The sequence below is a fragment of the Sus scrofa genome, chromosome 9, assembly GCF_000003025.6.
Source record: "Sus scrofa isolate TJ Tabasco breed Duroc chromosome 9, Sscrofa11.1, whole genome shotgun sequence".
In the NCBI taxonomy this organism is placed as follows: Eukaryota; Metazoa; Chordata; class Mammalia; order Artiodactyla; family Suidae; genus Sus; species Sus scrofa.
The window spans coordinates 131,222,177-131,239,539 of NC_010451.4; the positions used below are offsets into that span (position 1 = coordinate 131,222,177).

A 17,363-nucleotide genomic window follows, 5' to 3' on the forward strand; every position below is an offset into this window, starting at 1 on the left:
CCATTACAGAGACAACAATGATTACTGGATTTTAATTTTTCAGTTCCTGTACCTCTATTTATTTCAGTTATATTTAATAAACCCTCATTGCAATTCTTTTCAGATAATTCTTGGACAACTGTGTTTGAGGGTCCTGCAGGTGATGGGAAAAGGTGTAAGAGAAATTAAAGAGGAAAAGATTGGTGCTGAATGATTATCAAGCGATATGTTACAACAGTAGTTGTTAACATCGTGTCAACATAGCAAGGTAAGATGGTTTATTTATGGTTTCTTGTTTTAATAACATATGTTACTTGGTAATACATTACTAGAGGGAAGGGCTCATGTATATAATTACTTTTAGACTGACTTTAAAAGGAAGACGGATAAGGAAGTTCCCTTGTGGCACAGCAGGTTAAAGATACGGCACTGTCACTACAGCAGGTGGGGTGGTTGTGGTGCGTTTGGGTTTGATCCCTGGCCCAGGAACTCCCACGTGCTGAGGTGTGGCTGAAAATAAATAAATAAATAAGTAAATAAATAAATAAATAAAAGGCTGCTAACAGAATTGATAACTGGCACAAACCCACGAAGGGGTCCAGCATGGTGAGCTGTTTGCAGAGGAGCAGATGCTAGAAGAGAATGTCATATTCTGTTAGGTCTTGTAAGCTGGAAACCAGGGTTTGAGCAGTAGCAGGGGCAGCACAATTTGTTACTCTTGGCCTTGAAGAGGAGCCTAGGGAAGAATCTCACTGAAAGAAAAGAATCTACAGACTACACACTTGTCAACCAACTAAATGTTTGACTCCAAGAATCTCACAAAATCAGAGCTGATAGACCAACACTGCCTGTTTCAAGCTTCACTGCCGATCTGACTGGCCTCTTCACTGCCCAGGGAACACAGCAACCGAATAAATGAGCAAGACTTGGCTCTAAAGGCACACCAGCGGCAGCTTTCTCCGTAAAGGTGAACACACCTTAAACAATGGAGCGCACCTGGGGGCAGTGGTCAGGAAATGGGAGAGTGGTCATTGTGTGAGCAAAGTCTTTGGCTTGCTTAAGACTCCAGGATACAGATTTGCAAACTGCAGCCTCTCTAAAGAATGGCTGAGGCCATATATGAAATGACCTCTGTAATTTTCATGTGTACCTGATGGCAAAGAGTTATGAGTCTCAAACACCTGGGGAAGGAGATTTTCCAGAGGCCTATTTGCCCTTTTTGAAAAGTGCTAGGACTGGGAAGCCTAGGCAACATTTGTTTTTGTTTTTAAAAAGCTTCCCAGGTGATTCTGACTTAGTTCACACAACTTTGAGGATCACAACTGTAGTTTAACAGGAACAGGAATGAGTCCAAAGAACTGCAGTTATGTAAACCTTATGTCCATTTATCAAATATGGCTGTTAAGAAACAACCTCTGCCCTCCTTACCTTATGAGAATAATAAACTAACAGTAACTGTTCAGGAAAGTTAGCTATTATGTGCAACTAGGCACTTTCCTAAAAGCTGTACCTGCAGTAACCACACAATCCCATGGAAAGTGATTCACAGATAGGTTAAGGAACTTGCCCAAAGCCACACAGCTAGAGCTGACATTCAAAGCTAGGCAGCTGGAATCTGGAGATCATGTTTTTAACAGTTATTTATAATGTAAAGAATATAAAACATGCATGAGAAAAGCATTTTACTTTGACAAGTTACAGGTGCTTTAAGCGGCAGTTGAATGAAGTTCTTGGGGAGAAGAGTGTGCACCTAGACAGCACTTGCTACAGTCACCAGAGCTGCCCACAACTTCACTCAAAGGACTTGAAGACCTGGTCTTTGCGTTGTGTTTCCTTCCAATGCTGACTTTAGACTCTTGAAGCGCCACAGATAAAGTGACTCCTTTAACAACTGAAAATAAAGGGAAGAACTCTGCAGACAAGTGTCTCACAAAGGGCTTGGCACTCGCATGATGAATAGGTAAGTGTTGGCTGAACTGAGTGCCTTCCAATCCAAGGCGTTTGCGATGTGCTATTCCTATTCCACAAAATGGCCTGAATTATTTAGAATGTCAAAACGGGAAAGGGCCTGCAGCACGTGAGGGAAATTAGGGAGAAATGGGGTATAAATGAAACATTAAACCTGTCAAATGCAAAATAAAGAATGTGTCTGTATATCCTTGAAGTCTTCTTTCCTGGCTTAGCAGGGAAGGGGGAGCGCTAAGCTCTGGGGATGAAACAAGCTCGTGCTTTACCAACGTAACACCTTTCGTTTGCGTTGCACGTACTTGTAGGCATACAGATCTGAACAAGCTGCTTACTGTGTTTTTAAAGGCTGACTTTACCTTGCATCACTCTAACAGCTCTTGCACTTTTTAGCATGCACTCAAATGTAGCTCAGAAATAAAACAAGTCTTTCTACCACTTTAGACAACGAAGTGGGTCCCTTATAACAAGCTGGGCTTGTATTCCTGGCATCGGATCTAATGAAGTATTAGATTCACTTCACATTCAACAAAATGTTGTGTTTGGCCCACCTATAACGTCCAACCAATCTCTAAGGAGCTCATGCATAATGCAGGCTTTTCCATAATTCCTAAGAATGGAATGAGTAATTGGTTAATCCATGACGTGGCATCATCTAAACCCAAGGCAGGCAAAGAATCTCCTATGAAGACCTGTGTGGGAAATGGTGCAATTTGACAAACAAGAGCTTAACTGGGTTTGTGTTCAGCCCTTTAGAGAATTAAAAGCAGAACCCACCTGTGCTTAACTGCCACAAGGAGGATGAAAATTCAGTTTCTCTGGTACACCATTCTCGCCCACCCAGTTTCTCTTCTGACGCACATCTGTAAAATGTTGCCCACACTACTACCAAGTTGGGGAACGGATTCTCTCTATGGGACTGCTTGGCCTTTGCTTTAAGAGCAGTGTGAGAGGAAATCCAGTCCCTCGTGAGACTAGGAAAAGCAGAACAACAGGCCTGAGAGTAGCCAGACTCTCCTAAAAAAGCGTATGTCAAACTGATAGGTGACCTGTAAAAAGACCATGGCTATAGGCTAATTTCCAGCTGGGGGTTATAACAACTCACATACACTTTGAAAAAAGTTACCTCTAGACATCCATATTGCACAACTGAGATCTTTTTTAAAATGCCTCCTATATAGAGCATCCCCAAAATCCTCATTCAGTTTTTTTGAGTTATAAGGCTGGCGATAGGGATGGTGGGCTGAACCCACCTTCTGCCACCCCAACAGAGTAGCTACACAAGCTTTTGGTTTATCATCAGTTAAATGTGCAGCCTAGATTAAGGGACATTTTAAAGGACTAATGAGTCAACACTCACAAAAGTAAATTAAGGGTCTGTGTCGGAAGAGCCAAAAGGAAACTCTTACAGCTTTGTAGCAACAGTGCTTGGAATGGATTCAAATGGAAAGCCTGGGCTGGAAAGACCTGTTTAGACAGAAGATCACTCCGCCCTTCTTTATCAAGTAATCCAAACCATCTCAAACACTCAAGGTCTGAGCAAGCAAGACCAAGACGCATTTTATTAAAACCTCTTTCAGCCTGAACTAGCTCAAGGACTTTGGAATAAACAAATTTTATTCAATGAACAAGTAAAAGGGATTCTTGATTACTATTATATAGTTCTTTTGTGTAGACAGCTTCTAGGTTAATGCAAAAAGTTCAGAAAAGAACATCAGATAAGGTAAAAGGCTTTATTATTCAGGAGCAGCTCGAAGTCTGACACTGACACAAGCAGGGATAATTATTATCTCATTACATTTGACCTTTGGCACCCATTTGAAGTACTAGTTTTCCAAGTGGGAATGTTACTCCCAGTAGACTCTCAGCACAGTTTCTGACAGCCACATTTGTCCCCAATTTCACTCAGCACAACTGTCAGGAGATGAGCAGGGATACATAGAAGAAAATTGTCTAGTTTTTTTTTTTTTTTTTCATGGACCTTTTTCTCCAATGGCTTTCACGTTGAGAGAGAGAGAGAGCATTATTGGCGGGTGTCAGTCATAAATAATACCTTCCCATAGTCACACACTCAAAAAATCAAATATTAAATGTAAGTCGAGTTCCTAAACATAAAGATAATGCTAGAAATGGCATACTTTGTTTCAAAAACAGCATTTCTGTGGCTCCCCTTTGTCTTTCCCCTTGGATAAACACCAGGAGAACCCATGACCTATGCAGTTCTGGATGTTATGCTTACTTTAGAAGAATCAAAGGAATTAAAGAGTTACCATTAAGAGTAGATTTTAAAATGATGATAAAAATACGAATGAAGTCTACACAGTCCTCAGAAATACGGATAAAATTTATCAAGTTTCATGATTGGAAGGGGACTGATTACCTCTCAAGGATATGGTACACAGAAAATACACAGAGCTTGTTTCTATGAGGTTACAAAAGGCTAAAACGTAAAACAACGGTTCATTTCAAGCCGATCGATACGTAACTGTTAAGGTAAGGGATATTTAAGATATTTGCACATGATTAACTTAGAGTCAGCTTATACACTCCCTACATTAAATATCTAGAGAAAATTCCATGACGTTTTAGCTCATGGCTCTACGAGGTCACTGCTTTTTAGTATACGAAAAGGATTTAAAAAAATCAACTGTTAAGGCCACGATTTATTGTTTAGGTTCTGGATTTTCAGTTCGAAATTATCTACTTTTATAAAAATATCCATAAGAATCCATTACTTTTTCTTAAAATCCGATGACTTATTTTTAAAAAGCAGCAGCCCCTGGAGAACTGAGGACTGGCTACAACCCCAGCTTCAGTGTGTGACTACGGCCTTTATAAACTTCTTCCTTCAGTAAGTGGCAAAGAAGCCACATCCTCTTCCAGAGCATGATGCTCGGTTGGTAACACAGTGGACTGCTTGGTAAAATACAGGGACCGCAGATCTCTCACAGACATACGCATACAGGGGCAAAAAGACAAAGGTTTCTAGGGCTGTTCTCTTAGTTTCTTCAATAAGTTGCTATTCATCTTTGCTTTTAAAATAAAGACGATTTCAACTTAAGAGACTGTATGTTAACACTGAATCAATATAAATGTAGTTATCTAAAAATCACATTTTACCACACACTTAAAGAAACCCCCCAAAATGTAGTGAAAAGATCCTACGCGTTTTCAGTGAAATTGTATCTGTTGGAGGGCCTCTTGAGCAGCGGGCCTTCACAGACAGGCCTCTGCTGTGCCCGCACATACTGTCCACGCGGCACAGGGTGGCAGAGGAACAGAGACAAGTTTTGTTTTTTGCCTCTATGAGCTGTATCATTATCATACAGAAGACGCATCATTTAAAAAGCAAAGACTACTCATTCAAAACGTTACAAAGTGACCAACTTACTTCATGAAATTTGAACACAGCCTTCATCCTGAGGAAGCTGCGCCCATACCAAGAGAGGAGAACCAGAACAGGTGAAGCTGAAAAGATTGTCTCTAAAAATGAAAAAATGGTAGTTTTCTTAAAAACCAGGGTTACGGAGTCACTCTGCTGTATTTTTTATCTTGTTTTAATGGGCCAAGTTCAGTTAACTCACTCAGCTTAGAATCTACAATTCTGTTGACTGTTCTGGACTACAGTAGTCATCTTGGGACTTTCTATGGAAGTATGTACAGATTTTCCGCATGGAGCTGGGAGTAATGGTGACCTAGAAGAAGAAAGTTTAGATTTCAGAGACTTTCTAAGATAAAGTTCAGTTGTTACCTCAGCAGGTTATCACTAAAGGTATTTTGAGTCAGGACACCTAGAAATTCGATTTTTCAGTCTGCCAGATTTCTGTCTCAAGCACTTTGATGGCAATGTCTCTTTTGGTTGATTTGTACTAAATATAGAAAATTTTAAAGCAGCATTCAAGGAAGGAAGCACAGACTTTTTTTTTTTTGGCCACACCCATGGCATATGGAAGCTCCTGGGCCAGGGATCAAATCCCAGCTGCAGCTATGACCTTGGCCTCAGCTGTGGCAACACTGGATCCTTAACCCACCGTGCTACACTGGGAACGCCAAAGCACATGCATTTCAGGGGAACAGAAAATATTTACTACTTAAGCCCCCTAATAGGAACCAGTTACCATCTTCTTTGAAATACCAGAGTAAATCACCCTTCCAGATTTACAAATGGCAGATACTACACCCTCTTCCAAACTCTACGTTATCAACATGTACATAAAGAAAAAAATTCTTACAAATTTTTATTGAAATTGCTCTTCTGACAATACATAACAGACCAGCGCCTCTGAAAAACAGGAATTTTGGCTAGCGGCAAAGATCACCTACCACGATAATTTTGAGAGACAAAAGAAAACACTCCTTACAGCTTTTTTTTTTCCTCCATGTTTTGTAGCAAGGTCTTAAGAGTTTGTGATTGAAGTAATCTTTAAAGTATTTCTAGTTTATCTTTCCTAAAATTACGGTTTAGGATAAAAGTATAGGATAGGCTAAAATTACAGGCGGGGGATATGAACACTTATTAAACCAGGACTGGCCTAAGATTCTCCAGCTTCTGACCTTCAACAGGACAGATGTTGCTGATCATGATTCCTAGATTGGGTTTCAATTATTCTTCCACCTTCTCTCCAACCCAGAGGACGAGTGACTATGAACTACAGGAGGAACTCCCTTGACACTCTTCCCCCAGCCCATCCCCTTAACCTGCAAACCACGGAGCAGGGGCTTTCTATCCCCTCTGATGGGTGCCCATGGCTCAGCCAATGCTCACAGCTACTGCGGCCTCCACGATTATGGATCACTTGCTCGTCAAGGTTCACGAAGCTATTTCGGCCAGCAATATCTGTTTTTGAAATTATCTGACTTAAATATGAATCTCTAAAAAGGATAAGTAAAAATAAGCGGAATGTTTAAAAAAAAAAGCAGATACAGGTGAGTTGCCAAAAACACTAATGAGAGCGAGAGGGTTGTAAAAGACTGGGAACAAATCATAAAAATCTAGAAGGATTCTGCACTTAAACTGTTTTCTAAGTATCTAAATTTTGCTTTATTTTAAATAATCATAAACTGTAATTTCAAATTGAAAATCTATTTATGGGTGTTGGCAACTTGCCCATGAACTACAGCTTTGTCTATAAAAAGGGGAGTCTATAAAAAGAAGTTGCCAGGGGCTAGGAGGTGGAGGAACTTTTTTAAAAGCAGGAGGAGTAGGGAGGTAATAATGGCAAACAAAGGAGAGGGAAGCTATTTTTGAATTGATATCCTGGGGGAATGAAGAAGGCTTTGATGAACCAAGCAACAGGGCTGAGGGTAAGGACCTTGACAGAAGGGATTTTAATGGGAGTCAACAGAGCTGCCAAGTGAAATACAGGACACACCCAGTTACGTCTGAATTTCAAACAACATAACTTTTTAGTATTTATACTAAATACTAAAATTTTTAGTATAAATATATTCCATGCAAATACCTTTGTCCTGTATTTTTATGTGCTAAATCTGGTAATCCTAGGAATAAACAGATTTACTTAAAAAGAAAGAAAAAAGGGCATCCTGACTTCTGAGAAGAGATCTCTGCCTGTCCCCGTTAGTTAGGAAATGTGTCTTTTCCCACTGCCAACTTACCGGGCCTGGGGACGTCTTTCCACTCTGTCGCCTGGAGGTGGGGGTCTGGGACGAGGGACTTCGTGGAGACGAGTTCTCAGCCTTCCGTTTGGCTGCCATGGCCAATAACCAGTTTTTACTCTCTGGGGAGCTATTCTCTTTGCCGACCACTTCAGAGCCTTCTCCACAAGATCCCAAAGGAAGAGGCAGCGCTCCACAGCCTTCTGAAGTGTAAGGACCGGCAGGAGAAGGAGGCTCTGAGACACTTGCGGCATCTCCTTCAGCCTTGCTGGGTTTGGTAGGACCCAGAGAGTCCTTAGCAAGGTCTTCCTGGTTCCCAGCAAGGCAGCACAGATCCAAATGGAGCTTTTCAACTGGGTCATCAAGCTCAGTCACACAGCTGCAACTCTTTACACACTTTTGCTTCACGTTCTCCAGGCAACTTGAGTCTAGCCTCCTCTTGACTCTATTTCTAGACTCAGAGCAAGACATTGCTTGGGAGGATTTCAGACTCACAGGTATGAGAGCTTTTCTTGGAGACGTGATCTTGGTCTCAGAAGCTGGTGGAGTGATGGGTGGTGATAAGGAAGGTGTTCGAGTCACCCAGTTTCTAATGGACATCTTGAAAGATGAGGGTGGCTTGGGAGAGACAGAGGAGACAGAGCCTCTTCTGCTGATGGGAGATCGGGTCTTGGCAGGAGGGGTTTTAAGAGAGAATGTGGGGGTATTTGACGGAAGAGGGAGGTCTCCGCACAGCTCGGAGCACAAGCTGCCGATGATGGGGAGGAAATGGACGGACTACTCTTTACTCGAGGAGCTTTGGCAGGAGTACTCTGGCTACTTGTCACTGTCACTGAAAGAGAAAAGAAAGAGGGTCGTGAAAATCAGAAGTGAAAGGCATAGAAAATCCCTGAGTTCTCATCAAGGAAAATTATAGCTAACTGAATCATCCAGGGGTTGATTTCCCAGTAAGTTTATTGTACCAGACCCTTTTAGTATTTCCCTTCCCCTTTCCTAACTGCTAGCCTCCCAAACACCCTGTTGCAAACATGTTTGTAAAATCTAGAAAACACAGAAAAATTAAAAAAAGAAAAAATTTCAAGCACCCAGGTGAACCACTGTAGTGCCTTTTCTATATTTGTGCATGTGATGTAATCTGTCAAGTTGTTTTTTTGTTTTTGTTTTTGTTTTTTTTTTGCTTTTTTAGGGCCACACCTGCTGCATATGGAGGTTCCCAGGCTACGGGTCAAATGGCACCCAAGCCCTGTCTGTCGACCTACACCACGGGTCACAGCAATGCTGGATCCTTAACCCACTGAGCAGGGTCAGGGGTCAAACCCACATCCTCATAGATGCTAGTCGGGTTCATCTCCCCTGAGCCACAGTGGGATCTCCCAACACATCAACTTTTTTCTATTCAAATATGGGACCAATAATGCACAAAATATTGCGTAACCTGCTTCTTAACATATCATGAACATATCCCACATGAACATGGATTTATATCATTTTTAATAGCTACAAAGTATTCTAAGGTAACAGACATTAGGTTCGTTAATATTTTGCTTTCATTAGTCAAGTTGCTCTTAGCATTCCTATGTATATACTTCTGAGCAATACTAGGGCAGAGAGCACTGCACAGTGCACGGGTCTAAAATCTAACACAATCACTTACTATGTGACTTGAGTACAACCTTTCACCTCAGTTTCCCTATCTATTAAATGGAGGTAGTTTTGAATCTCCACAAAAAGTAACTCCATCAATTTCTTGCTGAGGTTGTTAGGCCTCCTGTTGCTTTTACCTTGATTTACAATAACAATTTTCCACAAGCCAAAGAATGCCGAAGAACATTCAAAAACTCAATGCTTGTTCTCTGTAAAGCAAATCAAATGGCGGATCGAGCTCTTCTCTATGGGACCTGCCCCTTGTTTACAGGCAAATTTTTATAAACTGCATTCTTCTTCCCCCTTAGGCCCCAACACAGACCACCTTATATTTTTTCACTTTCCTTCTGAGCTTTCCAGACTTCTGTTTTTTGTTTTGTTTTGTTTTTTTTTTTTTTTTTTTTTTTTTTTTTTTTTTGTCTTTTGTCCCTTTATGGAGGTTCCCAGGCTAGGGGTCGAATTGGAGCTACAGCTGCCGGCCTACGCCAGAGCCACAGCAACGCCAGATCTGAGCCACGTCTGTGATCTACACCACAGCTCATGGCAATGCCAGATCCTTAACTCACTGAGCGAGGCCAGGGATCGAACCTGCAACTTCACAGTTCCTAGTTGGATTCTGCAGCACAACAGGAACTCCAGACTTCTGAAATAGTGTTCTTATCTTCAAATAATGAGGGCTGGAGTTCCCGTCGTGGCTCAGTGGGTTATGAACCCGGCTGGTATTTATGAGGATGTGGGTTCAATCCCTGGCCTTGCTCAGGGGGTTGAAGATATGGCGTTGCCATGAGCTGTGGTATAGGTCACAGACAAGGCTCACAGACAAGGCTCAGATCCAGTGTTGCTGTGGCTGTGGTGTAGGCTCCACAGCTCCGATATGACTCCTAGCCTGGGAACTTCTATATGCTGCAGGTGCATCCCTAAAAAGCAAAACAACAACACCCAAAACAAATAACGAGGGCCTTTATTTCTCAGTCATCAAGTCTCTGAATTATAAATTCGACATTTAGTTTAATTACTGAGTTGCATTTATATGCAACTAAATTTAGGATGGGCTGACACCTCTCTGGTAGCTGGAATAAAGTTTTACAAGCACTAATTTCAGTCATTTAGTTACCCTGTACAGTTTACACTTTGCTTTACCCCACTCAAAGCAGCCTTGTCTTGAGATACAGAAGTCTACAAACTGACTTTTGCCTAAACTTTTCTCATCGGCCTTATGTTTAGAAACAAAGTGATACTGCTCCTTCAACAAAGATCATTACTGGAAAATCCCATTTCGCCATGATGCGCCACAGAAGGGGTGTTAGTGATTAGGATGGGTCCAGGGAGCAGCCAGCGATGTATCTCACACTCATGTTTTAGAGCCTGATGACAGTTATCATTCAGGAGGAAAGAAACTTTACATGTGTTTCAATCCTCAGGCCCCTACAGTTATTAGTTCCATTAAATCGGGCTGAAAAGTATGTTTAGGGCAAAAAGTCCTAACATAGTATGAGTCTTACAACATGCAGATTCTAAGGCAGGATCCAGGGAGAAGGAAAAGCTGGGCCGAGGATAAAGGAAGTATATATTTCTTTTTCTTTTTTTTTTTGTCTTTTTGCCTTTTCTAGGGCCGCTTCTGAGACATGTGGAGATTCCCAGGCTAGGGGTCTAATCAGAGCTGTAGCCATCAGCCTATGCCAGAGCCACAGCAACACAGGATCTGAGCTGCATCTGCAACCTCCACCACAGCTCAGGGCAACGCCGGATCCTTAACCCACTGAGCAAGGGCAGGGATCGAACCCGCAACCTCATGGTTCCTAGTCAGATTCGTTAACCACTGCGCCATGACGGGAACTCCAGCAAGTATATATTTCTAATACTTGAGGAATATAGATACAGGAATATCTGTATTTCTAATGCAGATATTTCAGATATTTGAAGTGTTTACTAAAGGGTAGCGGAAAACCTGATGTGAAAAGCTGGGGCGTTTCCTCTTCCTTCAGGATTACGTCACATTTTCTCTTAATCTTTCTTCCTTCCTTCTTACTTTTTCTTTCTTCCCTTCCTTCCACTTTCTTTCCTTCCTTCCTTCCTTCTGTCCTTCTTCCTTTCTCTCTTTCATCCCTTCCTTTAACACATTTAGATTACAAAAGTAATAAAAGTTCAAGGTAAAAATCCAGTTACAGAGGTGAACGAGGTGAAAGGTAAAAGGTCCTCTTTTCAACCTTCTCATTTCACTCTTATGCTCCTGTGCATTCCACAATTTTCTCTGTACCTATTAGCATACACAGAGGTATATACAGAAATGTATGTATCAATATCGTACCTTGGAAAAGAAAACAAACCAAAACCATGATTATACACATACAAACATTCTGCAATTTGCTCTTTGCTCCAGTGTGTTTTTCTCTTATCTCTTCATCGAGGTATACTTAGATGCACGGTATTCTCTTTTTAATAAGGGAATTCTTTTTATTTATTTTTTTTGCTTTTTAGGGCCGCATTTGCGGCTATGGAAGTTCGCAGGCTAGGAGTCAATTTGGAGCTATAGCTGCTGGCCTACACCACAGCCGCAGCAATGCAGGATCTGAGCTGTGTCTGGGACCTACACCATAGCTCATGGCAATGACGGATGCCCGACACACTGAACAAGGCCAGGGATCGAACTGGCACCCTCATGGATACTAGTCGGATTTGTTTCCACTGCACCACCACAGGAACCCCCGGGAAATTCTAACTTTTAAGAATTTATCTATTATTTCAGTTTTTATTTTTTTGGCTGCACCTGTGGCATGTGGAAGTTCCTGGGCTAGGGATCAAACCTATACCATAGCATCGACCTTAACCTGCGGCACCACAAGGGAACTCCTGCACTGCATTCTTTTAACAGCAGTATACTGCATCACTACATTGGCCTATAGAATTGGATGTGGCATATACCATTTAGTACTGCATCTGCTAAGTATGTCATCAACTCCTATGGACCCGAAGCTCTGCATGAGATCTGATGACAAGGAAGTACAGACTAGGTTACTGCCCTAAAAGCTTCCCCAAAGTCAGTTCCTTAGAGAAACTCTAGAGAGGTTACTAATCATCAGTCAACTTGCAGCTTTCTTTCTTTTTCTTGTCTTTTTAGGGCTGCAATCACAGCATATGGAAGCTCCCAGGCTAGGGGTCGAATCGGAGCTGTAGCCACTGGCCTACACCACAGCCACAGCAACAATGGATTCGAGCCTCGTCTATGACCTACACCAGAGCTCACAGCAACGCCGGATCCTTAACCCACTGAGCGAGGCCAGGGAGCAGACCCACATCCTCATGGATACTAGTTGGGTTCCTTACTGCTGAGGTACAACGGAAACTCCGCAGCTTTTTTCTTTCTTTCTTTCTTTCTTTTTTTTTTTTTTGGTCTTTTTAGGGCCGCACCCGCAGCATGTGGAGGTTCCCAGGCTAGGGGTCTAATTGGAGCTGTAGCCACCGGCCTACACCAGAGCCACAGCAACACCAGGTCTGAGCCACATCTGCAACCTACACCATAACTCACAGCAATACAGAATCTTTAACCCACTGAGCGAGGCCAGGGATTGAACCCGAAACCTCATGGTTCCTAGTCGGATTCGTTCTGTAGCTTCTTTCTTTAGAAGAGTTTGCTACCTGGCCTCACCCTACCTTTTCAGTCATACCATGCACTCTGCTACCTAAGGATCCTACTACAGGAGACTACTCACGGCGTCCTGAGCAAGCTGTGCACTGTCACCTCTCTGTTCATGTGGTTTTCTTGCCAAGTCTTCCCCTTCTTTTCCAGGTAAAAATTCTCACATTTCCAAGCTCTGATGACAATGTTAACACCTTTGTGAAGAATTCACAAACTTCTTCCCTCCTCTCCCACAGGAAACAGGTTCTCATAGCCTTCTGTTTACACAGGTGGGAAAAATGTTTGCAATATACTATAGCTTTTGTATCTGCCTCTTGGACTAGACTGTGAGCACCCAGAGGGCAGGTGATAATGATTCGCTCGTTTTTAGGTCTAGTGCCCCTGTAGTTCCTAAGCAAGGAATTATTAACCAATGTTTGCTAAATTGTACTCCTGCTGAGAGGGATGAGGGCGGAGTTCCAGGCATTAAAATAGACTCTGTAAGCACTTGGCTAATTTATAAGTCTGCAGCAAGCGCCTGAGATAGAATAGGTAAGGTTTCCTTCTCTTTAAGATAAGGATAATCATCTTTGTCGCTCAGTAATACCTAGGCCAGGGCTTCTCACTCTGGCTGCATATCAGACTTATTTGGAGCTTTATAAAAATACAGGTACTTGGCCCCCACCCCAGGCCTACTCAACAATCTCTGGGGACACACAAACTTTAAACAAGCTCCACAAGTGGTTCTGATGCACAGCCAGGGTGGAGAACCATTTGTCCTGACAGTGCTATGAGATCTCTGGCTGAAACAGGGAAAGGATATAAGCAAGAGAGCAGATGCTGGCTGGGCAAAGTAGGACAGAGGCAAAAGGGGCTGAGCCCTGGGCTTTAAAGCCTTCCAGCTAGTTGTTAAAAGGCCAGAAGAGAAGACAGGCAGCCCAGGACAGCAGTGAAGGGTTGGGGTGGTAATTAGAAGCTTGGGAAAGCAGAGGAGTATAATTTTCAAGATGGCAGTGTGATTAGCAGCAGCCCGTCCTTTGCTGGAAGTTGACTATTGGGCCAAATGGCCAGCACGCCAGCCACTGGCCCTTGTGTCAGGTTGTTGCTCTGTAGGGCTCTTCAGAGTAACTCCAGCAGAAACAGAGAAATCAGGTCTAACTCCTGGTCTGGTCTTAATTTGGCTGTGCTGGGTTCTAAAGGAAGCTACAGTGCTGGGTTCTTCCAAGCGTGAGTTTTAGAATCAGATTGCAAAGGTCTGAACTCTGGTTCTACTACAGCTTCACAGCTGTGTGAGCTTGGGCAAGTCTAACTTCCTTGAGCTTTAGTTTTGGTATTTGGGGAATTAAATGAAATAACGCCAAGTAGGTTCTTAGAACAATTGCTGTTACTAAATAATGGCTAAATGGTCAACAAACTTGGTCAACATATGCAATTTTTTATGACTTCGCTTCCACAACTAAGAATTAATGACACTCTAAAAAAAAACCTAGTTAAAAGCAATACTTTTCACCAAAAATCTTAAAATGGTTTTAGTCACTATCATAGAAATTCCACCTCTAGGAATCTATTTTAATGGGAAGGGAGGGACATTAAATTCAAAAATTTTTTTCATAAAATATTGGAAACATGAATTCCCTTGTGGCACAACAGGTTAAGGATCTAGTGTTGTCACCGCAAGCGGCTCAAGTCACTGCTATGGCACAGGTTCAGTCCCTGGCCCGGGAACTTCACATGCCACAGGTGTGGCTGGAAAAAAAAAAAAAAAGTGTGGTGTGTGTGTGTGTTATATATATAATATATAATATATATATGAAACAAAATGTCCAACTTCAAGAGACTAGCTAGGTAAACTGGAACATTTACTAAGAGGATGATTTTTAAATGTTCTGCTAAAAAGGTAACACTGAAAATGCTTAGAACATCATGGTCAGTGAAAAAATCCTCAAGAAATCTAATGTATATATAGTATAACTATGATTTTGTTAAGAAGCAAATCTATAGACAAGGAGGTAAAAATCTCAAAAAAAAAAAAACCCAAAACTCGAAATGTTACTTAAAATCACGTATGGTAGAGATGTTGATGGCTTTTTCCACATAAAATTTTTCCACATTTCCAAAATTAGGGAGAGAAAAAAGACATCTCATGTTTATGGATCAGAAGAAAACACTGTTAAGACAGAAACACTCCCACCATCGATCTACAGATTTAAAGCAATCCCTATCAGAATTCCAGCTGATGGAGTTCCCATTATGGCAGCGGGTTAAAGACCTAACGTGGTCTCCATGAGGATGTGGGTTCCATCCCTGGCCTTGCTCAGTGGGTTGGGTTTCTTCTACAATTGCCTTGTCCTTTCACTCACTTAAGCCACTTATTCCTTGACCTTATTTTTTACCAATACCTGCAAATCCTTCAGTATCTCAATTTCAAGCACCACCTCTTTTCCCAGCTCTCTTGAGCACTCCAGTTCCAACCACCCTTCATCCCCAGGGGCCCTTAATTCACTCTTATCTCTTCTACCCCCAGCCCCATTATATCCTCACTTCCCTCCTCGCCCAGTTTAAATCCTGTAGCACATCATCCTCGACTCCCTTGGCCCTCCTCTCACTTCATCCTCTTGTGGATTTAAACCACATCCCTGCTTAAAACCAACGATCTACCCACAGTGTACCTGAGCAGCAGACTAACAACCACGCTGACTTCTCTCCTTCAATTAAGGAGTCCTGGTCTTAAAGGGTTGACTCTTACTGCCCAACAGTCATGTTTCCCCGGTCCATTTATCCTCTCTTCTCTACGTGACTGATTCTCTCCTCCAGTCTCCACCCCTCCGCCATCCCCATCCTTATTCTCAGCTGATGATCCTGATTCCTATCTCACCAAGAAAACAGAAGTTGTCGGAACAATGGAAACTTCTACAAGTTCTGACCATCCCACTTAGCCACCTCTCTGTGGATATATTTCTGCCTTCTAGTCACTATGGATAAACTACCCACACACCTGACAAATGCCTATTCTGGTATTTGTATATATCATCCCCTCGCTGGAAGACAGTGCTCTAGCAAATTTCCCTGCACCAATCTTCCCCTTCGTTATAGAATCCTTCTGATCACATACGAAATGCTATATTCTCATTAAAAACAACAAAATGAAAACAAACTTCAACACGGCTTCATTCTTTGGCTACCACTTCATTTCTCTTCTTTTCCTTTCCAACAAAACTCCTAGTAAGAAGAGCCTTCTATTCTCACAGTCTCCAAGTTCTCTTCTCCCATCCTCATGAACAACACTCATCAGAATCGGGCCACCTACCCTCCACCAAAGTTAATGTTGCGAAATAAGCCCCGCACAGCCAAATCTGAAGGGCAGTTTTAGCCCTCATCTTAAGTGGGATATGCCAAACACCTGACCAAACTCATCCCTCTCTCCTTTACTTACCTCACACGATACTCTCTCGTTTCTTCTTTTACTTCTCCGGTCATACCTGCTCTCTCACTTCCCCAACTTCTAAATATTAAGATGTTCCAAGGCTCAGAACCCAGACCTATTCTCCTTTCTATCTGTAACTACCTTTACCTATATAATGACAAACCCCGAAGTTACAACTCCAGCCCTGAATGGCAGAACTAAACATGTAACCGCCTCTCAGATGTCCCCATTTAGATGTCTGACGATCACATCAAATAACATATCCAGCTGTTCCCTCCCCCAAACCTGCTCTGCCTGCAGTGACTCCTATATAAGTTAATGGCAACTCCAGCCTTCTGACTTCTCAAGCCAAAACTCTGAAGTTATTATCCTTGATAACTCTCCCGTACATTTCATATCTGACCCCACAGTGCAGTCTGTGGGTACCATCATGCAAATATATCCAGAATTTGAAAACCTTTCATTCCATCATCTGCTATCACTCTGGCCCAAGTCCCCATCATTGCTTCCTGGATTATTTCAATGAACTTTTGAGTTAGCTTCCAGCTTTTACCCTGATCCCTTTATAATTAGTTTTCACACATGAGTTAGAAGGATCAAGTTGAGAAAAATCAGATCATATACTCCTCTATTTAAAACTCTCAAAATTTTGTCTGTCAGAATAAAAGCCAAACTCATACAAGAACCTTATTTTCTGCCACTATTTCCCTCCTTATCATTTGCCTATTTTAGCCACAGGAACTACAGCTCTATCAGCCTCTTTGAGGAAACAAAGACATACCAGGGCTGCTTCTGCTTCAGAGCTTTTGTATTTGCTGCTGTGCCTGCTTGGAACATTCTCTAAAGTATCCACATGGCTTTCTACTTCACTTTCTTTAAGCTAATGCCATCTTTTCATTGAGGGCTCCCTGGGCACCTAACTTAAAATTTGAACAGCATGCTTTGCTATTCTCTTGTTCCTGCTTTCCTTTGTCCCTAAGCACATACTGTTATCTGATAAATTTTATTTCTTTGACTTGTTTATTGCCTCTCACACTAATGCATAAGTTTAATTTACACATTGGGATTTTTTGATTCTTTTGTTTACTGCAGAATTCCTAGCAACTTAGAACAGTGTCT

General features: G+C 42.0%; 1 protein-coding gene across 1 annotated transcript in view; it reads right to left on the bottom strand.

Moving 5' to 3' along the window:
* Positions 3,664 to 17,363, bottom strand: part of DTL (denticleless E3 ubiquitin protein ligase homolog) — a 49,587-nt gene continuing 35,887 nt past the window's right edge. The window contains 3 exon segments of the mRNA XM_013979970.2: positions 3,664 to 5,639; positions 7,561 to 8,291; positions 8,294 to 8,392. Coding sequence (XP_013835424.2) covers positions 5,541 to 5,639; positions 7,561 to 8,291; positions 8,294 to 8,392 — 929 coding nt within the window. The 3' untranslated portion in view covers positions 3,664 to 5,540.